Raw genomic sequence first — 24,813 nt, forward strand, 5'->3', positions numbered from 1 at the left:
ATTGATGTCGAGACTGAACGGCTACTGTCCTTGAGTATATCACCTGTTCTCTCTATTGACTTTTGATAACCTTTTCTTTACCTCTCACTGTCTCTCACAGATTCAGAGAAAATGTGAACCATATTATAAGCCAGGTGCTACGATAAATGTGAATCGTACATGATATAGCCAGTTTCTACAGAGAACATGCCTCTTCTTTTATGCTGTGACCATTTGCCTCAGCCTCCTGTTGTATATGTATATCTCAATGTACTGTACCATGTCACCACATCTCACATACAGGAGTGTAGCATGTCTAAACTTAAATATACTGTACTAACCATCACCATCATCCACAGGGAGGTTTTGGCATGGATGTCTGTCTTTGGTCAATGTAAAGTGAACTTGAAAAACAATCGCTGAGTGGCCTTGGTTTGTGTGTGTGTTTGTGTGTTTGTGTGTTTGTGTGTGTGTGTGTGTGTGTGTGTGTGTGTGTGTGTGTGTGTGAGTGTGATGTTTGAGTTGAATTGATGGTAAGAGGGCCTGCTTAGTGGTAATACACCCCAGATGTGCTTAAGTGAGCAAAATGAGCAGCAGCTAGAATCAGTTGGACTTGTTGGCGCTGTTTCCAGTGACGTGAAGACATACCTCATTGGATAGTGACTTACTAAAGCCTGAGAAAATTATAAAGCATGCAATGGCCAGAGTTATTTCCAAAGTTCATCTAAATGATCATTATAGATCAGCAAAAATACTGGAAAACAAGTCTATATCTCAAATCTGAAAGACAAATATTTGTCAGATGTACCTGAATTGGAAACTCATTCACTTGTGTATAATTGAATGTGACAGTGTTTTTATACAGCTACTGCATACATAAATAAACTGTACAACAAAGTTATGATGTAAATGTGGTGTGCGCGAAATTAGTGTGAAATACTTGATCTCCTTAAAGGCTGCAGGAAATGAGTAACAGCTTACAGCAACAACCCGTGTCCTTTTCTGAAAGTGCCCTTGAAAATATAAGGAGTTGTTTTTCAATAAGGATGTCTGAGTGTGTTTGTGTGTGTGTGCGCGTGTGTGTGTATGTGTGTGTGTGTGTGTGTGTGTGTGTGTGTGTGTGTGTGTGTGTGTGTATATGTATGAGTGTGTGTGTGTGTGTGTGTGTGTGTGTGTGTGTGTGTGTGTGTGTGTGTGTGTGTGTGTGTGTGTGAGTGAGTGACTGAGTGAGTGTGTGGTAAGGTTGAGGTTGTAATACTTTACTGGGGGACTGGGTGAGTGAGTATGCTTTGTGCCAGTCTGAAGGAGGTGATATGAGATCAAGAGCAGCTTTCCACCAGGTGGAAAAGCTAAGCTTTCAGGGGTCAGGGGTCAGAGACACAGGAGTGATCACACACGTGTCAGGACATTATTTACAGCTGTAGAGGCCCACTCCAGACCACCAACAACTGCTCAGCTACAGTACATATCTGCCCAGTGTGAAGTGTTTACCTCCAGGGTCCACTAGGTGGAGATAAACAACAAGGCATCACAATCATCTCCTGTTACACGACTGAACTGTCCTCTGTGCATATGGTCATAAAACATCACGCACAAAGATTGTTTTAGCTCTGTCCTTTTTTCTGAAACAGTGTGATGAAAGTTGTTGAAAGTTTATGCTATACATGTGTGTTTGGCTGTGTGATGTGTATGTAAGTGTGTGTGTGTGTACAAACGTGTGAGTGAGTGTGTGTGTGTGTGTGTGTGTGTGTGTGTGTGTGTGTGTGTGTGTGTGTGTGTGTGTGTGTGTGTGTGTGTGTGTGTGTGTGTGTGTAATGTGTGTCTGCATAACTTGGCCTTTATTTGAAAAGGGTCCATAACCTTTTGGTTCTTGTTCAAGGTTGAGGGGGAGTTAAAGCCTGGGTCAGAGTATGGGTAACAGAGATGGAATGTTTTTGAGTTGCCTAGAGCTATGAGTTCCAGATCCTAAATTTGTCATTCAAATACCTAAAATAGAAAAAACGGAGTGTGCAATATGAGAACACCATCTCCAATTCCACAGCCATGAATATCTTTGGTGCTTAATATGTATCCACTGACCAAATGATCTAACACAAATGTAGTCCTCCAAAGTTTACTCTTTCTAACTTTAGTAATGAGGCATGTATTCTAAGTGAACTTACCACTAGGTGACTCCCTTCTACAACTTTAACCCTCCAAGCAGTATTTTATTCAATGCATACAGTAGCATGTGTAGTGAATGTATTCAGTTGCAAAACACATACTAAGTGAGCAGTCAGTATTATCAACTTTGTGATTCAAAGTGATCCTTAAAAAGAATCATCCACTTACATTCTGAGATACAGTAGAATACAGTAGTTTCCCCCAAGTATCATCAAATCCCTGGACAATAGAATATAAGCTATACAATTGCAGTCTTGGATCAGTTTGACAGCATAACAGCTATTCCAGCTTTCAACTTTTACCAAATACACTAGCCTGCAATTTGTATCAATATTTTAAATATTTGTGTTTAGGGAAAAAAGCTATAAATTACATTTTTGTGAGACAAGTTTCCCTTCTGAAATAGTCTCTATCATCTTCCCCTGGAGCCTGGCCACACTGGAGTAGGAGGAAGTTGACTTATAAGTTTATGAATTGAAAACAAATGTGCTGGAAAAAATATCAAAAGTAAAATGCAATACTGGCTTGCTGATCCAAGGGCTTAGTGGGTAAATGTCACTACAAGCCCTGGGTTCTAAGAATCCAGTAAATGCATATTGATTAATAGCGGGAAATCAGATAAGACTTGATACCAGACAACGATATGAAGTCAGATAGAAAGGCACTCTGCTGCACATGTACAGACAGGAGAGATGTACACCCTTTATCAAGACATTGTTCTTTAAAAGACTGTGTCCTTCTGGGAATCGGCTGGTAAAGAAGCTTATACCTCAGGGTCTGTTATCTCTACCAAAAAGCACTGGGTGATATTTGATTTGATCAAAACAATGTTTTTTTTAGTTTTTGCACTCATGGTTCAGTGAATTAGTGTCCATATAGGCCTATCTAGCCTATGGGCTATGGTCTTCTGCCATGGCAAGAGGTCGGGTTAAACCAATGATTCTACTCCCCTCTGCCAATCAACGATAACTTGTCAGGTTATTATTGCTTTATGTTTGGAGTTATTATGCAACTGCACCTCTCTATAATGATTCATCATACGTTTAGTTGTAATGACTAAAAATCCTGACAAATCTCTTGAAGTCTTCACAGACACTCAGGTGAGGCCGGTTGTGCTGACCACTCACCTCCCAAAGTTCTTCTGTTGGTCACCTGCATGGTCTCTGGTCTCTGTGAAGATGCAGCTGCAGCACATCTTGGTCATGTCTCTTTGCATAACCTTTCATAATCTGCATAATAGTGGAAACATCATGACATACTGTACATGCTGTATGACTATATGGAAGGTTTTCTGCAGGTAGTGCCATGATAGTTTATATACATTAACATGAAACTGATGTAATGTCATGCCACTTCATGATGGCCCTGACAGCTGCATGAATACCGACTTTAGCAGAGGCAGCCAGGGCATGGGGATGGCTCCACACATAAAACATATCATTGAGCCATTCAACCAATGTCTTTTTCACGGGTTGAGAACACTGGCTTGGGAATGAATTGTCAAGGTTATAGTTCAGTTGCCTTACAAGACTCCATTTAGCTAATTTGCAATGCTTTATCCTCTTAACTCACGAGCCGCATTCATCGTCTCACTGCACAGTGTACAGCAGGTTCTCTTGCCAGTCGAAACGCTGTACAGGAGGAGAAAAGGCCACAGTGAACTGTACCACTAGCTCAAACCACGCGGTTAAGTTCGGTGTACACGCCCATACTGAACAGGCAGTATAGATGATTCCCGCCGATTAGTTTAAACGTCCCGGGACGCTGTGAAGGAGGAGGCTTCTCAGTGTCTTTATCCGAACGCTGCTGATGCTGGTGGAAAGATTATATCACCTGCACCATATATTCCGTGTGGGACACTAGACTGCGTAAACAACGGAGCTCACAACTTGTTATGATTCCATCCGACCAAACTTTTTGATCGACGTTTACAGTTTACATCCAGTTGTGGGTTTGGATAAGATATGGATGTATTGGGTCAAAAGATATGTATGAGTATTATTCTGTTGGTGTTGATATGCACCATCAAAATATCGTATGCAAATAAGAGGACGTATGTCAGAGGATCAGGTAAGTCATGTTCATACCCTCACTTGCTTGGCTATTGTAAATTCAGAAATTTAGAAGTAGATATTAATAGTAGATATTAGTAGAAGTAGTAGATATTAATAGAACATCATTACTTGTGAAACTATTTTAACTTGACACATTTTGCACTTAGTGTTATAGGCAACGTTTCCACCCAGCATGTTACTGTTATGTATAGACCGCGATTTAGAGCTGCCTTCCAGTGCCGATTGTTGATTGTTGGAATGAATGCATGCTTCACTTATTTTGAATCACTTCAATCACATAACTTCGCTCTTGCAATTTTTCATAATGACATTTCCTTCAGTAGCCTTATTTTCTATTCGAATGGCTGGTCGTAGCTAGTTCATTAGACAGACTGCCTTGCAGTGCTTTGAATAAGGTGTACTGTAAATGGTAGATGCCTCTGGAGAAGGATGTGAGCTGCTGTCCTGTCATCACAGCTGCTCAATGGGTTGGACAGCAGTATTGTCACCAGAGCAGTTTAGACCCAAGGCTGTGATCGCTGAGGCTTGAGACACTGTCTGCAGATGAAATATTGAGACAGAGTTGGTGAAATAACACAAGTCATTGCAAAAGTAAAATGTCATGAAAGTCAACAAAGGCATCAACAAGTTCAGGTACCAGTCAACAGGCTCTGTTTGGTAATGAATGGTCCTACAGGGTCATCCTCCTATCATATCATTGAAGACGAGTAACCCTAGTGTTTGGTCCTGCAGAGCGTTTAGGTCCTCCTCTGGACATTGAGCTGCAGACCATCAACTGCACTGCTGTGAGGGTCAAATGGAGAATCCCCTGGAGACACGTCAGCACTGTCACAGGCTACAAGGTAATACAGACCAACTCTACTGTAAGGTCATACAGACCAACTCTACTGTAAGGTAATACAGACCAACTCTACTGTAAGGTAATACAGACCAACTCTACTGTAAGGTAATACAGACTAACTCTACTGTAAGGTAATACAGACCAACTCTACTGTAAGGTAATACAGACTAACTCTACTGTAAGGTAATACAGACTAACTCTACTGTAAGGTAATACAGACCAACTCTACTGTAAGGTAATACAGACTAACTCTACTGTAAGGTAATACAGACTAACTCTACTGTAAGGTAATATAGACTAACTCTACTGTAAGGTAATACAGACTAACTCTACTGTAAGGTAATACAGACCAACTCTACTGTAAGGTCATACAGACCAACTCTACTGTAAGGTCATAGAGACTAACTCTACTGTAAGGTAATACTGACTTAGGTATGGTACAGTTGGGCCATACCTCACTGTGACAGGGTGTAATTGAACTAACTTTACACCTACACCACTGCACTGTGGCAGTACAATGTTAATATCCTTTCACAGTGATTCTTAGTGCAGTTACTAGTGAAGTTCTCATGAGCAGTGGCTGACCCATATATCTACCCTTTCCCTAACACACACAAATAGTTTGTTTCTAATTGAATTTGGTCCAAATGAAATCTCCTGGTAGACAGGAACCCCATTGTGTTGTGAATGTGTACGAATGAGAGCTTCCCACACTACAAACCACACACACATACTACAAACCACACACACATACTGCTGTTACAAATGATTAGTCCTGGAACAAAGTCAGAGTCTCTCCAGGGAAAACTTGATTTCTGTTTGTTTTGTTTTTAATTACCGTCAAGTCATTTATTCAGACTAATAGTTGTGTGATGTAGCGTTGTGACAAGGCCCCTGAGCTTGGTAGGAAATGATGGAATTAATGATCCATGTCTAGAGTTCCAGATGACAGCTTAGTGAAGTCGTGTAGTGATTTTGTCATTCTGTCAAAGTCATCTTGCCCCCAGTCAGTCCCTCTCATGGGACATCTATAAAGTGATTGGGACTGTGAACGTGAGTGGTCTGGTGTGTCAGAGAGCCGTCTAATCTGAAGTACCAGTGAGTTTTAAGAACCAGTCTGTCTTTTGCTTTGCAGATGCTTTGTTCACAAGTGACTTGTATTGTATATAATGGCATGATTTAGCAAGGCCTGTCATGTGTTGTCATATCTACTGGTTTAATGAGGAGAAAAATGCAAAATATAAAAAATGAGGAATAAAAATGATCTTTTAGGTAATTCAACGGAATACTGGTTGAAAATGCTTTTTCTGTCGACAGGTAACTCTTGTTTTGAGAGGAAACATAAAACTGAACATTGATTGACTCTAAAAATATGAAAACTATCACTCCAACTAGAGTTAAGTTAGGTATAATGATTTAATGAAGGAGGTCATCTTGTCACTTTTGAAAGCAGGGGGTAAAACATGTGCTTTAAATTCCCTCCAGCAGATTACCCTGGGGAGGGTTCAAAGGTCAGCAACATTGTACTGTGCCAGCTGCCAACCCACACAAGCTCAGATAGGATGTTAGGAGGGAAGACAGAAGATGTACAGTTCAATCCAATTAGACACATGAGACTCTTGCTGCCCTCTTAAACACATTGTTGATGTGCAAGGAGAGAGAGGTGGGGAATGATAGAGCAGTCGGTGAGATGCTTTGAATGCCATCTACCATAGCGCCCTTTGCTTTATCACAGGTGATAGTTTTAATACTCATCATTGCATACTTTATCAAAATGTTGACTGGACCTCGTTAAAGTCCCGTAGATCTCTTCATTACTCCCTTTTTGTGTATAAAGCCCTACTGCATAAACTCCTGGCTTACCTAACCTCATAATTGAAATTCAAGAACATCAATTACCCTAACCCTAACCCTAGCTCGTTCTCAGAGTTAGTTAACTCTTGAGGTTCCTCGGCGCTCCTCCAAATTGGGTAAATCCTCTTCCACCTCACTGCTGGAACAATCTGCAGAGAACATTTCAGTTGGTTGCTCTGGTTTTGATTGAGGACCTCTTCGTTGAAAAATGTGTTTGTTTTTCTTGATTGTGTTTTATAATGTAATTTTGCATTTGTATTATGCATGGTTGTAAACGGTGTGTATGCAATGCCCGCTTATAAAAGAGACCTTGGTCTCAATGGGACTCCTTGCTGAAATAAAGGTTAAATGAATAAAATAAAAACGCTAACTGTAGCTGGTACAGGTAGCATTGTGACGGTTATTCTTTTGAACAGACGAGAGGCCTTGAGTTATTTTTAATAGCAGCTCTTTGATGCAGTTGTCCTTGGCCTTTGTCTCATTCCCAGCTCTGTTCTCTCGTTTAACTGTCTTTATAAAAGCCTAAGTGGCAAAGATATTGTTCAGCATGGCAGTAACCAAATCTTGCTGTGGTTCAGCAAGCTGCTGTAATTGCTCTACCATAACAACATGTTGTGTTTCAGCTCAGACAATTGTAATGAGGTCCTGCGTCACATTGCTAAACGATGAGCTAAGTCAGTTCAGAACCCAGAGAGATTCAGCAGTCTGCTCTCAGATGAGTTTAAATGCGTCTGTGTTGTGTCTGTCTCTCTCATAGACTCTGTTGTCCGTCATCCTCTGCTACTGTAGACTGAAACCCCTAGTCCCTGAGACCACGTTGCCTTTTGAGTATCACAATAAAGTAAAAGATAACCTGAGTCTGATAGAGAGATATTATCAATTTATAGCATGGCATAAGCATGTTTTTCTATTGAATTCATCAGGTTTTGATCACCAAAACCTTACTGTGCATACTGTGTGTGCAGTATGTCTCATCTATGCGTGTGTACACACATTGTGCATCTTTGTGTCTCTTTGTGTTGTTCTGTAGGTGTTCTACACCGAGATGACAAATGATTACCCAGCAACCTCAGCAGTGGCAGTGAATGTCCCTCTCAGCCTGGACATGCTAGCTGCTGTGAGCTCTACTTTAACAATGCACATCTATGCCTCTATCTATACAAAAAAAATAAATTACAATCTGAACCCTCATGAAAATATGGTGACTGTCATACAACCTGTGGATATTCGTATGTATTTCTATGAGCCAAGAAAAGATTTACAGTAATGTGAAATATTTTTGTTACCCTGCTTACCTTTGACATTTTCATCAGACCACCTCCTCTTTTCCCCATTTACCTTCAGGTGAAGTTTGATGGACAGACAGCTTTTGTAAGTGCATTAAGAAGCATTGTTTATTGTTTAATCATTATTGTGTCTTCAACTGATAGTTACCATTGAACTGCTATCATTGATAGATACACATACATCTTCATATTGTGCTCATTTAATTATATTGTATTGTATATTCCTGTCACTGTAAGAATGTAGAGATTGGCAGTCTGAAGACTGCAGTTCAGTATGGGTTCAGTGTGGGTGCGTATGGATGGGCAGGAGAGGGTCGACCCAGCGTGCCACGGAGAATCAGCACCTTCCCTCCAGGTGAGAGGAGAATCCATGGGTATGCTAGAGCCTTTGACCATCCTGGTCTGCCTGTATGAGAGAAAACAGTCAGAAAACAATCAGCCCAGAAACCAGTCAGCCCACTGCATGTTGAGTTCACACTGAGGAAGGGTTTATAGGTGGGGGTGTGGGGAGTATTCATGCCCCATGAAACCCTTGCTCTACTGCCCTCTGATTGCACCCACGCTTGCTCTTCTAACATGGACATAGAAATAATGTAGAGACAAAATGGCACATCTTTGGTTGTTTTTGTGTCTGCCACCACCCCCATCGCCAATAGAGATGTGCATGGCTCCCTCGGCCCCCTCACAGCCAAGGGTAGAAGCTGTTTCGGACACTGAAACTGGGTTGTCATGGAGACAGAGTGAGAGAGAGGGCAGCGCACCTGTCCTTCATTTCCTCGTGTCTTATATCAGGTAAACTATTTCTGTTGCACTTTATGTTCTTGCACTTAGAAAGCGTTGGATTGGTTCATTGCTTGTTTTGAGTGTTTATGATGCTGCATATAAATGATCTTTTAAACGACTTTGACTAATAACAGCTGGTCTTACGGACAGCTTGCCAGAAAATGAGGTTTGATTAACAAAGGCAACAGAGGGAAAACAATCTGGTAATAGTAATAAGAAATATCCGTGAGAATGGGTTTTGGAAGAGGTTCACATCAGTTTAAAAAATAAAAAAAAGATGTCACACAGACACCACAATGCTTTGGCAGGGGAGTTATGAAAGCTAGACAGCTCAATGAAGATGATCGTCTTGATTTATAGGAATGAGGATTTAAAGGAAAGTTAATTAGTAAATATATAAGACACGCGGCCGCGTGTGCTGAAAAACCCTGTTAGTGCATAGGTGAGATTTAGAGTTATGGAGCTCAATCGAATTTCCTTTCTTTTTGGGCTCAAAATATCTAACTTATGTTCTGAGATGGAGTTGAATGGGACAGTGCGGTTGTTAGCGTGTTGGGACTGACCGAATGAATGATGCCATGTGAGGATTTTTATTATAGTAATGAATGGCTTGTCTAAAGAACTGTAGATGGATTTTGGTGGCGCCAGCCTTGATTTCAATGTGTATAACTATTTACAGTTGAATGAGCCTGGCGGACATCCTGAAGAAGTCGCACCCTCACCATTTGTCAATTCCTTTGCGATTGTAATGTGTCTGAAGAAATCGCACCCTCGCCATTCCTTTGCGATTGTAATGTATCTCACACTTTGTCCTTTGTTTGGAGTGATATTTAAGGAGAGGGACAGCTAGATATTCTTGGAGTTTTGGGTTAAGCCCGTCACGGGCACCATTCTCCCTTGTGTTGTCCTTGACGCACGTTAACGTATGGTTAAAACTTACAGTCATATGTTGCTTTGAAACTGTTCAATTTTGGTGATACTCTATTCGGATTATTCCTATGTGCATTAATGTGATGTTGTGCGCTAGGTAAAGGTTCTGTTAATACAGCACGACATAATCGTGACCAGGTTCTCCCATTTAATGTCTAATGTTCACATGCGTCTTTAACTACACGTAGAGTGAGTCATCAGGTTCAGATATTGGCCTGAGCTTAAACTCCTCGCAATCCGATTTATCTTAATTTGAGGGCATGGTAAAAATAGCATTTTGGGTATTCTTAATGGAATCTAGGATCCGATATGATCGATTGTCTGTCACACAGGGATGACAAAGCATTATCAATCATTATTAATCATGAAATATATTTTGGAGTCAGATATAACGTAATGTTAACTTGTGTTAGTTGGTCATGTGACCACTTGTGTTGAGTTCGTTCGATCATGTCCATAACTGTTAGAAGTAATCATTGGGAATAAATGGATGTCTTATGTTTGACCCGTCATCTATTCTTCAGTGTTTTATTTTCCTATTCTATAGAGCTGCCAGAATAGCCCTACAGCATGTCTGTGATATCCAGACATAGACCACACACCGCGATGAGAGAAAGAAGATGTGTCTGAGTCCAGACAAAATGAAAGGACAGTTTATCTGTCTTGAATCTGATCTGTGGTGGATAGAAGAGTGATACTGGCACCATCTATGTGCAATTAGATGACCAGAAAGAGCGAGAGAGGTTGATGTCATGATGACTAAGGCAGAAGGAAAATTCTCCTCTCTCATAGCACCCAGCACAGGACCCATCATAAAATGGCTCTTGTGTTGTGTGACTGACAGTATTCTCCTTTAGGCCCCACAGTTGTCCTCTCAACTGTCACTGAATAAGACCCTCAGAGTCCAGATTGTTCTCACTCTGTTTTGTGTAAACAATCCTACATGTGTCAGTGTCATTGTTGATTCATTCATTCATTCATGTGTCAAGAACCAACTGTAAGCCTGTATACACCTGTTTGTTTTGTGAACATTTACATTTCGGAGGATGTATTGGTGATACTCTGATACGGTGATGCTACTAAATATTTTATTTCTCTGACCTCTGATTGTGCTAGTGCCAGTGAGCTCTGAGTCTGGTATAATTCTTTACTGTAGGTTAGAAGGTTGGACAGTGGGGAGTAGTCCGTGTGGATTTGTCGACATACCTCTAGATTTTGACAAGGGCAGAGCAAACCAGAGTTCACTTGTCTGTATTTCGCTGAGCTTAGTGAGTTTCACTGACATGCTGCGAAGACCTTGATGACTCATGACTCTATAGTAATGTTTCACACCATCTCAGCAAGGTAAAATGAGGCTCAGCCAGGGTAAAATGAGGCTCAGCAAGGGTAAAATGAGGCTCAGCAAGGGCAAAATGAGGCTCTGAAAGTACCTGTACATCAGACTCACACATACCTGGAGGTTGTACAATACCAGGATGTTGTATACAGTGATGTGTATCCAACATGATGTGTTCCATGCATTACAATGAGCCTGTCCTCCGATTTCTGCCTCCATCAGCCTCCCCTGATGTGTATGTATAGGGAGAGTACCTACCTTATCCATCACCCTATCATAAGTGCTTTTGTTGAGATATTGATCTAGGTGTGTAAATGGATGTGTTCACATTATTATACATGATCAGTACGGCGTGAGAGAGAGTCATTATCTTATCCGTCACCTATTTGTCCTAAACTTCATATTGTCATGAAATATTGATAACTCAGTTCTTGTGTTTAACTGGCTATGTTCGTGGTAGGCTGTACTGTACATACTGTACATGGTTAGATCACTCTCTGACTCCTCCCCCAGACCAGAGCTGGACACTGAGTGGACGGTCATACAGGACCCAGTAGGAAGCAGCTCTGTGGTTCTGAGAGGACTGGACCCTGGCACCCAGTACCAGTTTGCTGTCCAGGCAGTCAACGCCTATGGAACAAGCCCACCCAGCACCCTCAGTGACCCTGCATGGACCCTCAGTGAGTGCTGGGGTGGGGGGATGGGGTTTGGTGGGGGGGGGGGGTCCATTAATTCATGCTTTAAAAACTTCTTCATGAACAATATTGTATACAAAATACAAAACAGCTTGTCAAAGAATTGTGGATCATTCTGTTCTGTGTCAGGTGGGCAGGAAGGAGGCAGTGGGAACTTGGATCAGGATTACCCCAGCAACCTTTATGTTAATGACCAGGAGGTTTCTGATTATGATTCTGGTTATGGTGTCCACATTCAGGAGGTAAATGACCTGGTGTTACTGTATATAACACATGTGTTTATATTCCAAGTTTACCCGCTCCATGATGATGTTCTCCTTTATTTGCTCCAGCCATTTCTCTCCAGAAGAGGTCATCTGATGTCCAGGACGCATGGTCCTATTCCACTGATGGGGGGAGAAGTGACCACCTCTGTTTCTGGTCCCATTGTTATTGTCAGCAAGACTACAATACCCATCTCTCCCTCAGCCATTCCCACTAACAATCCCTCTACCACTAGCCCAGCGACCGTAACCTTGTCTCCAGACTCTATTAGCATGCTAGTCACCCCCCCGCCTACCAACACCACCAGCCCTGTCTCCCCTAGCTCAGCCCCAGTTATTGTCCACTCCCCCCTGGTTCTTGCCCTCTCCTCTGCCCCTTCCAACCCCAGGACCCAGTGGAGGGGTCAGGTGAGGGGGCTTTATGACCTGTCATGTGAGGACGCCGTCTGCCCCCCCAAAAGTGTCTGCGTCGATGACTACCAGAGTGGGGGCTCACGCTGCTACTGTGCTCTAGGTCGAGGAGGGGATGCCTGCTCTCAGGGTAGGCCAGAGGTAGACACTGTAGTCTCCATTTACTTGATGCAGTCCCTGAATTTGATTTTCATTGCTTGTTGCTCTGTTCTTTGTCCTCTAGCTGTGGTGGTGCAGTATCCAAAGTTGTACGGCTTCTCCCATATAGTCTTTGAACCTCTGAAGAACTCCTATGACTCCTTTGAGATCATGCTGGAGTTTAAGGTAAAAGGCTGAGGGGCTGGGTCAGTGGTGCTACTGTACATTGCAGAGTAGGAGGGGTGCTCAGTCCTGTCTCCTGTCTCCTGTCTCCTCAGGCTGAGTCTGAGAACGGCCTGCTACTGTTCTGTGGGGCGAGTGAATATGGGTCTGGGGACTACACCTCCCTGGCTGTCATACATGGGAAACTCCACTTCAGGTGGGTACCTGGTGATGTCAGTCAGTCAGTCAGTCAGTCAGTCAGTCAGTCAGTCAGTCAGTCAGTTAGTCACATTGTATCTCTCACCTTTTTCCTCTCTCTCTCTCTCTCTGTCTCTCTCTCTCTCTCCTCTCTCTCTCTCTCTATCTATCTGTGCAGGTTTAACTGTGGCACAGGCAGTGCCCAGATTGTGAGTAGGAGTCAGGTGACACTGGGACAGTGGCACCGTGTCGTCATCTCCAGAGAGGGTTTGAGTGGCTGGCTGACACTGGACAATGACACACCTGTCACAGGAGAATCACAGGTGAGCCGTGTTCAAACCATCAATCACATCACAGAAGACCACGTACAGTACTGGAGTCGCATTTGTATGAATACATACTGAACATACTGTAATAGTCCTATTTGACTGTCTGTCTCTGGGTTTCTGTCCTCTCTGCAGGGAGATTACACTAAGATCACATTCCGAACCCCTCTCTACATGGGCGGATCCCCTAATGTTTATTGGCTGGTCAACACTGCAGGGACCAATCGAGGGTTTCAGGGGTGTATCCAGAAGCTCAACGTCAATAGCAGGGTGATAGACATGAGGCCCTGGCCAATGGGACAATCCCTAAGTGGAGCGGATGTGGGTGAGTCTGTCATCTGTGTAGATGGAGACAAACAGCAGATCTTGTCTACACACACGCACTTGGCTGAGGCCAGACAAAGTTGTGTCTGTCTGGTTATGGTTGCGTTGGTGAGGTTAATTTCTATGGCAGTCTCTGGAAGGCATCCGTAGTCATTCATCTCATTCGGAGAGACAGGGAAGAAGTCTGGGTTCCACTCCTTGAATAGGCTCTGATGAATGCTACGTATGGTACTCAGACAATAGCAGTCTGGATTCTGTTAAAAGACGGTATTATGTCTAAGAAAAAGTGTTTTTCTCTCTTTCTCTCACTCTCTCTCACACACACACACAGAATGATAAATAATTGTTGTGTGTGACAAGGTTGTTTGTGCATGTAATTCACCCTGTAGGTGAGTGCCGTACCACTGTCTGTGCAGAGGTCACCTGTGCCAACGGAGGAACATGCTTTGTCAGCCGTGCAGATGGGTACATATGTCTCTGCCCACTGGGCTTCAGAGGTCCTCTATGCCAGGAGGGTGAGTAACACACACACACACACACACACACACACACACACACACACACACACACACACACACACACACACACACACACACACACACACACACACACACACACACACAGAGAGCCCTTCTCCCTATGTTGTCCCACAGGCTTCCTGCTGGTAGTACCACACTTTAATGCGTCTCTGCAGTCGTACGCTAGCGCCCCCTGGCCTCGGCCCCTCCAGCACTACCTGTCCTTCATAGAGTTTGAGATGACCTTCCAGCCTGCGGCCCCTGATGGCACACTGCTCTACAGCCAGGACTCCGCCAGCAGGGACTTCCTATCTGTCACACTGGTGGATGGATACCTGGAGCTCCGATTTGACTGTGGCTCTGGGCCAGCCATGATCAGGCAAGCTCACTCTTTAGATAGTTGTCAGAAGCCTGCACACTGTTGTACTCTGCTAGATACTGTATGTCTATATAGTATACAGCTTCTATTCCTTCATTTACTGATGAACACCATGAGAGAGAGAGAACACCGCCATCTGTCTGTAGAACTGAGTCATTACACCTTTGAGCCAAAGAGGTGGAATGAGGAAAGTCTTTTCTCAATTGTTATTGCTGTTGTATCTGTGTGTGTAGGAGTGAGGAGAGGCTCTCTCTGAACGAGTGGCATGAACTGCGGGTGTCTAGGACGGGCAGAGAGGGCATCGTCCAGGTGGACAATCAGATGCCCACACATGGGATGGCAGAGGTACTGAACTGCATAGAGCCAACTGGGAATATCAACATATCAGTTATGAAAAATAGTTTTTTTTTTTTATCTCAATGAGACTCACCTGGATTAATAAAGGTTAAATAAACCGTTTCAGTAAAGAGTGATCATTAACCCCTCAGAATGATCGGCATAAACTGAAAACCATAAGAATACTTAATATGACGACACTGGCGTTCCTCAATGTTCATCTCAATTGCGAACAGCACTGAGCTGATTGTTACAGTTGTTTTGACTCTGGTTGTTCAGGGAGTGTTCAATCAGATCAGGTGCAGCAGCCCCCTGTACATCGGAGGAGTCCCAGATTACACCCAGACGAAGAACAGCGCTGCTCTGCTGCAGCCTTTCACTGGCAGCATCCAGAAGGTACCAGGGTTTCACTGCAATGCATGGAACGGAATAAGGAATGGTATCAAACACATGTGCCACCAGCGTCCTCTGCCCATAAGTATCCCCATGTTTGATACTTTATGTACATAGAGGGAACAGCCTCAAAGGGAAGGGAAATGTGATCTTATCAGTATCATTTAGTGTACATACAATACATTTACAGACCTTTCATGACATAACAGTCTTTTGCATTTATACTTTTTGTACTCTGCTACTGTAGGTAAGGTGTTCATGCTCTCCCGTCATCCTCTTGTGCCCGTATGGTGTGACTGTTTTACACTGACTTCTTCATCTGCCCGTCTCGGTCAGATCAGTGTGAATGAGCACCGTCTCCAGCTGCCTGAGGACCTCTCTGATGGGGTGAACGTAGACAACTCCCTACACCCCTGTGTGGACGGCCCCTGTGCCAACATGGGTACATGCCAACCTAAAGGGACCCTGTATGAGTGTGAGTGCCCTTTGGGGTACGCTGGCAAGCACTGCCAACGAGGTGAGGTCTCATTTCATCACCGCTTTACCTTACTTTAGATTTCTGTACAGCATTTTTGTTCAGAACAAAGTCTCACAGTACAATAAAAGATTCTCGTTTGTGAAATGGGTAAGAGTTCTTTAAGAATTACGGAAGCAATGCAAAAACTCTTGTTCTATGATGGACACACGTTGGTAATGATTCCTGACAGAGGTTGAAGTGTTTCCTTTCCTTTACATAATGCATGCACTTTGTGTTGTTTGGTTTCCTAAGCCGATCCATTGATCATTAGTCTCCTGTCTGTGACTCCTGTCCTGTGGATGCACACTCATCTCTCCTGCACTCTGTCCTTCTACTCTCTCCTCTCCCCTCTCCTCTCGTATTGTTGAGCAGAATGTGGGACTCACTGCATGAACCGTAAGTCACTGTGTGTGTGTGTGTGTGTGTGTGTGTGTGTGTGTGTGTGTGTGTGTGTGTGTGTGTGTGTGTGTGTGTGTGTGTGTGTGTGTGTGTGTGTGTGTGTGTGTGTCGTGTTGCTCAGGTGCATACTCGTCATAAACAAGCTAGCATGCATGAATTGATAACAGCATGTGACTCTTGTAAGTTCCTGAACTCTTAACTCTAATGATAAGTCAGAATAGGTATACCTTAGGTTGGCTATTTACTGATATTTGTATGAGCTTTCATTCTAAATGCTCGCTGATGTATCAGTTTGTTGTTATGGATATCTGGTTGTGTACTTGAATTTCTCTATTTGAAAAGCTGTTGTGCCATCTAGTGGACATTCTTGGTAAGTACAGTAATCATTTCTATCCTTAACAGTCACAGAGGCAACTGAGATTCCCCAGTTTATTGGACGAAGTTACCTCAATTACAACAACAGGGACATTTTAAAGAGGTAATGTGCAATACCCCCTCTCTTTTAGCAGTGATTGGATTCTCTATTTTTATTATGTAGCCTACTAATAACCACTCCAGTCAATCAAGATAAGATATGTCCCCCCCTCCTCTCTCTCTCTCTCTCTCTCTCTCTCTCTGTTACAGGGTGTCAGGCTCCAGGACACATGTGTTTCTGCGCTTCAAGAGCTCTGCTTCGGATGGCCTGTTGCTATGGCGTGGACACACACTGAAGGCCAACAGTGACTTTGTCTCTCTGGGCTTAAAGGATGGAGCTCTCATCTTTAGGTACGCCATATACCATGCAAGCTGTGTGTGTATGTGTGTGTGTGTGTGTGTGTGTGTGTGTGTGTGTGTGTGTGTGTGTGTGTGTGTGTGTGTGTGTGTGTGTGTGTGTGTGTGTGTGTGTGTGTGTGTGTGTGTGTGCGTGCGTGTGTGCGTGCGTGTGTGCGTACATGCATACATGCGTTCATGCTTGTATGTGTGTGAGTGTGGCTGTAGATGTAGGTGTGTGTGTGTGTGTGTGTGTGTGTGTGTGTGTGTGTGTGTGTGTGTGTGTGTGTGTGTCTGTGTGTGTGCGTGTGCGTGTGCGTAGATGTAGGTGTGGGTGTGGGTGTGGGTGCATGTGTGTCCTTGTGTGTGGGCAGGTACTTGGCTTACTCAATGTGACCTTCTCTATTCAGCTATAATCTTGGAAGCGGTGTTGCCAGAGTAATGATCAATGGAACCTTCAACGATGGTCGATGGCATTGGGTCAAAGCAGTCAGGTGACACATTTTCTTTAGAATTATAAAAAACACTGCATTTGGCATTTTATTCATTATCCAGAAATGAACACAGCCATTGACAGCTCGAACAAAGTTACAGTGATCGTCTGAGATAATGGGAGTGAATGCTGTGTCGTGACACCATGTGTTTCACCATCAGGGATAGCCAGTTTGGCAGGCTGACTGTGGACCATGATGGGAGCAGCACAGGGAGGTCACCAGGCAGCATGAGACAGCTCAACACCAACGCCATGCTTTATCTGGGTCAGTGTGTGGTTTTGTCATGGGGATGGGGATAATGGTAGCGATGATAATACTGTATTTCAATGACGACGTAAATCATTGTGTTTGATGTGTCAAGTATCAGAACTAGTGAACCCAAGTGCAGCACACAGAGTCGGGACACAGGTATAAAATAATATGGATATCTAATAAGGAACAAAACAGGGAAAGGGTAACGGGGTGACTGGGTAGGCAGGTGGGCAGAGCAGACAGGGCAGGAGAAACGGGCAGGCAGGGCAGACAGGGCAGGAGAGCTGGGCAGGCAGAGCAGACAGGGCAGGAGAGCTGGGCAGGCAGGGCAGACAGGGCAGGAGAGCTGGGCAGACAGGGGAGGCAGGGCAGGAGAGCTGGGCAGACAGGGCAGGAGAGCTGGGCAGGCAGGGCAGACAGGGCAGGAGAGCTGGGCAGGCAGGGGAGGCAGGCGAGTAGATCAGGCAGCGGTCAGTACACGAGAAGGCAGTCCCAGACAGGCAGATAATCCGATAGAGGGTTTTCAGACGGAGGTCGAAGCACGATAAGGCAGTCCTAAGAAGAGCAGATAATCCGGTCGGGGTTAGACAAAGACACAGTCCAAAAACACACAGAATCAAAAACCAGGAAAAACAACAGGCGTGGAATTGCTGGGACGTACAGGGCTAAGCACCATAACGAACTGGCGGGGAATGAACGGAAAACCGGAGTATAAAACACAGAAGGGTGATGAGGAGACGAGCCGCAGGTGTGTAGATGATGACGTGAACTATCGTCAGCCACGGCCAACACCAAAACACCCAGGCTGGGAAGAGGGAGGGAGACCGACACCGGCTAGGTGGAAGTGGAGGGCGGGACATGATGATGACGATGTTGACGATGAGGTATACTCACTGTAATGGTTTCTTGCAGGTGGTATGAAGGAGATTGGCCTGCAGACACACGGTCAGTACATGTGGGGTCTGGTGGGATGTATCTCTCACCTCACCCTCTCCACTGACTACCACCTCTCCCTGGTGGAGGAAGCAGCCAGTGGCAAGAACATCAACACCTGCAATACCTGAGAGATTCATGTTTCCTAAGGGACTCATTCAGAGGCGGGACCACACGCAGGCATGAAGATGAAGTTGGCCCTAGACATCTTGCAGTTTTGAGTTTTTCCTTCTCATAGTTCAGATTAAGGTTAGGATGGATGTGTGTGTGTGGGGGGGGGGGGGGGGGGGGAGGGTTAGTGTGAGCAGCCTGTCAATACTGTGATGATCCCAAAAGATGGATATTCATTATATTCAACTTCGTGTTTTATTATTTATTTTTGTATATGTTTCGCACTGTTTTGAAAGACTTTGGAAGAATTCTCACTGTGCCTGAAACTGACGTGATGTGTGATTTTGTAAAATAGTTAGATAGCTATTATGGGTGTGATGTTTATTCCCATACCATATCATTACAGACCGTGTACACATGGTTTGTCTCACTTTTGGCAACAACAATAATCAGCTGAATCAACAGACAAATACTCATCACATAAACATATCACCATTCCAACAATATCCTCTGACTATCTCTTAAACACAGTTCTGTATTGGTAAATGCTAAGTGGGATCCTTGGGACAACCCTATCCTAAACCCTAGCCCTATAGCATTATCCCTAACCTTAACTACAGTATAACCCTCATCCCTGATCCTAACCCTTACCCTAACCATAACCCTTACCTAACCATTTTCAATATCAATTTCGGCAGAGTTGGGGTGACGTCAGAGTTGAGTCGTCCCAAGCATCCCACTTAGCATTTACCGTTATTATTACTGCTAACATCTTGTATTGCAGTGTCCTGTATTGTATCTGTCGAATGAAAGGTCCGGGAAGGAATATACATCTGGATGTGAGTGGATGTGGAAAAATACACAACGCCGTAACATGTCACAATATGTGCCTTTAGTTGCAAAAATAAACGGAAACATTATAAATCACATGTTTTTTTCCAATGTATATATTATTGTGGTCTGCAGTACTTCTGCAGTAATTATTGTGGTCTGCAGTCTATTTATATCATTTGAATCAGATTTGAGTGTCCATACACAAGAACACATTTGGAATTGAATTCTATTTCTGAATGTTCAATTAAATCTTTCTTATTTCTGTGTCTGTGTTTATGTTGATCTTCACAATTTCAAAAACTGAAATAACTGATTCTTATTGGTAACTGGTCACAAAATACCCTCAGAGAAAGAAGCACTGTAGTGGTAATGAAGCTGTCTTTTATCCTTCAAAAGCCACTGTTTGGTCTACATCAAACTGTGTATCCTCTGTGACCTCAGTAGGGAAACAATACCTCTATAGAAAACAGAAGGCCATACAATTATAAACCTTTCTTAGAAATATGCTCTGAAATACCCCCTACTCAGGGCTCAACACAGGAAGTACAATCAATAAAAAATATGTTTTCAGTTTTCAGAAAATCGTTTCATTATGGATATTTTCTTTTCTGCAAATCTTCAAAGCAATTTTAACCTCTTTGGAGAAGTTAGTCCAACTTGTGTTCAGTACTGAAGTGCCCCTTTTGTACATGTCGAACAGATTCACAGCAGGAAAACAGAATGTCATACAATTATTAACCTTTCTCAGAAATATGCTCTGAAAAACATTCTACTCAGGGCTCAACACAAGATGTACAATCAATAATAAACATTTTCAGAGGGGAAAGTGCACTCTGAATTTTTTTCTGCAAATCTTTCTGCAAAGCTCCTTTGGAGAGGTTAGTCCATCAGTACTGAAGTGCCCATTTTCTACTTCTTCTTCTGAACAGATTATCAGCAGGAAGGAACCTTGCTTTCCAGGATCATACCCCTCTGACAACTCATCCTCTACAAGGTAGTCTTATGTTATGACTTCAAACCAAAGCTTGCAGATCAAACACACACATTCATTGCTAATATACAGTACATATAGAGATCCAATCCTTGTCACGGTGTGTCCTTAAGCAAACTGCCATAGTAAATGAGTGCCTTGTGTGTTTCAGCCGGCTATGATGTTATCATTGGTGAATCAGTCCATGATGATGATGATGATGATGATGATGATGATAATGGGCTTGCTGGGCAGTGCTGCTGAGCCCAGATAGACGGAGGGAGGCCGACAGTCTGTCTCTCCTGGGGACTGAGGGGACCTCCACTCCTCCACTCCTGTTTGGTGCAGACTCTAGTGTAGGCCCACCCTCATTGATCTCACCCCACCCACCCCATTAAGGGGGGAGAGAGAGCTATTATATTTATTATATATATATATATATATATATCTGTACAGTTGTTAAAGTTTGTTGTTTGTAGTCATGTGGTTTGCCCCAGAGTAATGTTGCCAATGGTGTTGTTTACTTGGCTTCTCCAGATGAAAAGAGAGCCTGCGTTGTGATCATCCTGTCTGATAATCTCCTCTAACCTTGTTCATCCCTTCTTCCTCTTCTCTCTCTCTCTCTCTCTCTCGGTGTGTAAATCCTCAAGTACGGCTCTGGATTGTCCCCATGGTATCCTCTCCTAGCAGCAACAGAGGATGGACTGGTGATCAGATGATTGCTGATTTACATAATTGGTTCCATGCACTTCTGTTTTACCACTCTGCAAGGCTGTAGTTGACAGCGATGGATACTTATACTTTCTACACTGGATGTTCTCTATGTTAATGAATTATTTAAAAAAGAAGTTCCAACTGAACTATGAATTATAAATGTTCCAGTAAAGATCTTTCTTAACCCGGTCGCTGGCACAGCTCCCCCTGTCACTGGTTGGCTCTCCTCATTATTGAGCTCTGATTTCTTTGCATAGTGTTGCCATTGGCTACAGCATCCAGTCTAATTCTTGCAGACAGCACAGCTGCAGTCCTGAACAGGAATGAGCCTGATCCCCAGCACTATGAGTTAACATGCTTCTCTTCATGAACGAGCTGGATCCCAGCGAGCGTACCAGTAACCCCAGGGTATGTCAACGCTAACCCAGCATGATGATTAGAATCCCAACGGAACTGGTGAAATGCAAGCTGTCTGTCTGCTTCATTGTCATGTCAATTCCTCCTCTTAGATTTCCTTGAATCGTACGGCTGAAAAACCATTGACAGCTCTCCATGTACATTGTTTGAGAACAACTCTCCTATTGAATGTGGTGACAGGCCAACTGTGTTCATGTAGGCAAATTCCATTTTCTCCTTCTGACTGAGTGCTTTGATTGAATGAGCTGAATGACAAATTGAATCATGTCCCTCCTCTCTCTCGCTCTCTTTTTTCTCTCTCTCTGTATCCTGAATGCTATTCAGCATCTATCCATGACAGCATGTCCCCCTAATTAAATGTCTGTGTTGATTACAGCCCAAATAAATGGCCAGTGTTGCCTCTGCTCTGGCCTGGACCTTCAGCCTCCTGCCTCATGCCTCATGCCTCATGCCTCCAGCCTCCAGCCTCCAGTATCCAGTATCCTGCCTCCAGCCTCCTGCCTCCTGCCTCCAGCCTGCCATCTCCACACAAAGATCTACAGCATAGAGAGAGAGAGAGGGGGAGTCACAGCATAGGAGAGCTGATTAGTGTACAGTACATGTAGACTTCAATTAGACCCATGCTCTCATATTCCTCTCTCCTGGGCTTCAGCTGTCCTCACCTCCTCAGAGATGATTAATGGGAGCACGGGGGAGACAGAGATAGTTAATCCTCAGTGGGCTACTGTATGACAGCAGCTGGTACAGTGGAACAGAGCATCTGGTGAAGTACTGTACTGTAGGCAGACTATCTTATGGCTTTTATCCAAAGAAATAAAGCAACAAACACAAAAACCCAAGCTTAGATGTCCAAAACCAATAGTATACCTCTGCTAACTGATGAGGACTGTAAGACTATAGCTGTGTCAATGAAAAGCAAGATGCACAAATATAGTAGACTGTTAGTGCCTTCTGTTGATGTTCTTTTAAAGGCATTCTCAGACAAAAATTGCAAACTGAACAATGAATTACAATTCCCCAATGAAAGATAATATCGTTGCTTAATACTGCTCCAATGTTCACACAACAGAAATGCTATTTCAGCGTACTGTGGTGAAGTCTATCTGGATGTACTTTTTCTCATTTGTAATGAAACGGCTACTGTATCTAAATATCTAATGTCTTCTACAGGATAGTGCAGTGCAAGGCTTGTCAGTTCCAGTTAGCATTTCTCACACCAAACAGCTTTGGGCACACACACACACACACACACACACACACACACACACACACACACACACACACACACACACACACACACACACACACACACACACACACACACACACACACACACACACACACACTTGACCTTTGATAGATGATGGTGCATTTCACACCTAGCCAGCATTGAGTGCCCAGAGCAGGAGGTGACGCCTCCCATACAAACCCTGCTGCTCTTAGACTGGCTTTATAATATGACAGCAGCAGACATCTGCTCTTTAAGAGGTGACAGCCATTTCAGAACACAGTCATTCCCGAAAGAATCAGGATTAATTAAGTCAGCACAATGAAAGTAGACAATGTCATATTTAGTATTAAATGGTGTGCTACAGGTGGAAGACAATACAGTTGTAATAGTGGTTGTAGTAGCAGCATTAGAAGCAGTAAGAGAGGAGGTGGTAATAGCAGTCTAGGCAGTCATTGCAAGGTTATGATGAAGGACGTAAATGACTTCATCAGCCTCTGGCTGTGTTCTTGGGACTGAGTGTTTGTGTGTGTGTGTGTGTGTGTGTGTGTGTGTGTGTGTGTGTGTGTGTGTGGAGAGAGAGTAATTGAGGAGGATATTTTTGAGTATGAAAGAGCTCCTAGCTCCGTTCATGATAGTCTCTGTGAAACAGCCTCTTGTCTCGACTGTGTCCAGGACACAAGTTGACTTTGTTTCAAGGGTTATAACAATTTCCAGTGGATCAGCTGGTAATCACAACCATCAGTTCCCCACATAAAATAGTACTTGACCTAAAAAAGGTTGACGATGAAATGGTGGAAAATATGAAAGATTAAATGGTGAAAAACATATGAAAACAATCAATTCCTGTATATAAATACAGCTACAGTATTGTATGTTGACTCTGATCATAGGGGAACTAATGGCAGCCTAACCAGACGTAAAAAGGATTTTCTTATTTTGTCAAACACTCAATGAATTGATAATTCAGTGATGGGAGTGTTTTTACCTAAGTACGAGCCTTCTGTATCCTTAGAAATCCTGCTCAGATTGAGCCACTCTCAACCCGTCTGCAGGCTTCTGGCATGCAGCTCAGCGTCATGTGACCTGTGATAAACCCTGGCCTGGTGTTTTGTTGTGTGAGCAAAGCGGCGGGTCCAGGGGAGTCCAAGAGTGGAGGCTTGCTCAGTTGTGCGTGAGATGACAAACGTCAGGAGGCTTTTATCTGGCCAAGAGGGGCCTCTCCCAGGATTTCTTTCACACACAGCTGCTCACTTAACAGGCTTGATCCTGGTTTAAAAGTCCTGCTGCCCTGTGGGACCCCAAGATCCCTCTCCAGAGCTTTGGGGGGCAACAGTGCTAGGCCACACTCTCACCTCCTCGGAGTCCTCCAATGACTGACTGACTGACTGATTGACTGACTGGTTCAGACACGCACGACTACAATACACTGTACAGAGGACAATAGACTCCTGCTCTTTAGTAAATCAGTAAAACAGCTTGCGGTTGTTCATACTGGATCTAAAATTGAGAATGATAACAGATAATGTGAATATGTTGGAACATGTATTACATATTCAGAGTGTTGAAAGCTATGTTTATAGATGATGAATTATTCTAATGCACGCACTCAAATTAGTTTGAAGCAATACTGTGGGCATCAAACAGATACTGTCTATGCCAAAGGGAAACCTTTATATATTACAGGTGCACTACATACCTCATCTCAGCCTAGTCCTAGACTAAAAAGCACCCTCAATGGAGAATTTCCATTGAAAGTGTGATTTAGTCCACTAGTCTTAATCTTTGTCCAGGAAACTGCCCC

The 24,813-nt window shown here is 43.5% G+C and overlaps 1 protein-coding gene across 1 annotated transcript; it reads left to right on the forward strand.

Moving 5' to 3' along the window:
* Positions 1 to 4,106: 4,106 nt before the first annotated feature.
* On the forward strand, positions 4,107 to 18,866 carry LOC310805178 (pikachurin-like; the record flags this gene model as incomplete). The annotated part of the gene is made up of 23 exons (XM_083670758.1): positions 4,107 to 4,212; positions 4,950 to 5,059; positions 7,943 to 8,029; positions 8,257 to 8,283; positions 8,436 to 8,553; positions 8,855 to 8,990; positions 11,761 to 11,927; positions 12,468 to 12,746; positions 12,840 to 12,940; positions 13,033 to 13,133; positions 13,293 to 13,437; positions 13,576 to 13,765; positions 14,154 to 14,279; positions 14,418 to 14,661; positions 14,895 to 15,006; positions 15,277 to 15,393; positions 15,727 to 15,907; positions 16,280 to 16,303; positions 16,709 to 16,784; positions 16,931 to 17,071; positions 17,467 to 17,550; positions 17,711 to 17,814; positions 18,715 to 18,866. 23 exons carry the CDS (start codon positions 4,107 to 4,109, stop codon positions 18,864 to 18,866), a joined length of 2,928 nt encoding a protein of 975 aa, XP_083526884.1.
* Between the last annotated feature and the right edge of the window lie 5,947 nt (positions 18,867 to 24,813).

This window comes from Argentina silus (genome assembly GCF_951799395.1).
Source record: "Argentina silus genome assembly, chromosome: 5".
NCBI classification, from domain to species: Eukaryota; Metazoa; Chordata; class Actinopteri; order Argentiniformes; family Argentinidae; genus Argentina; species Argentina silus.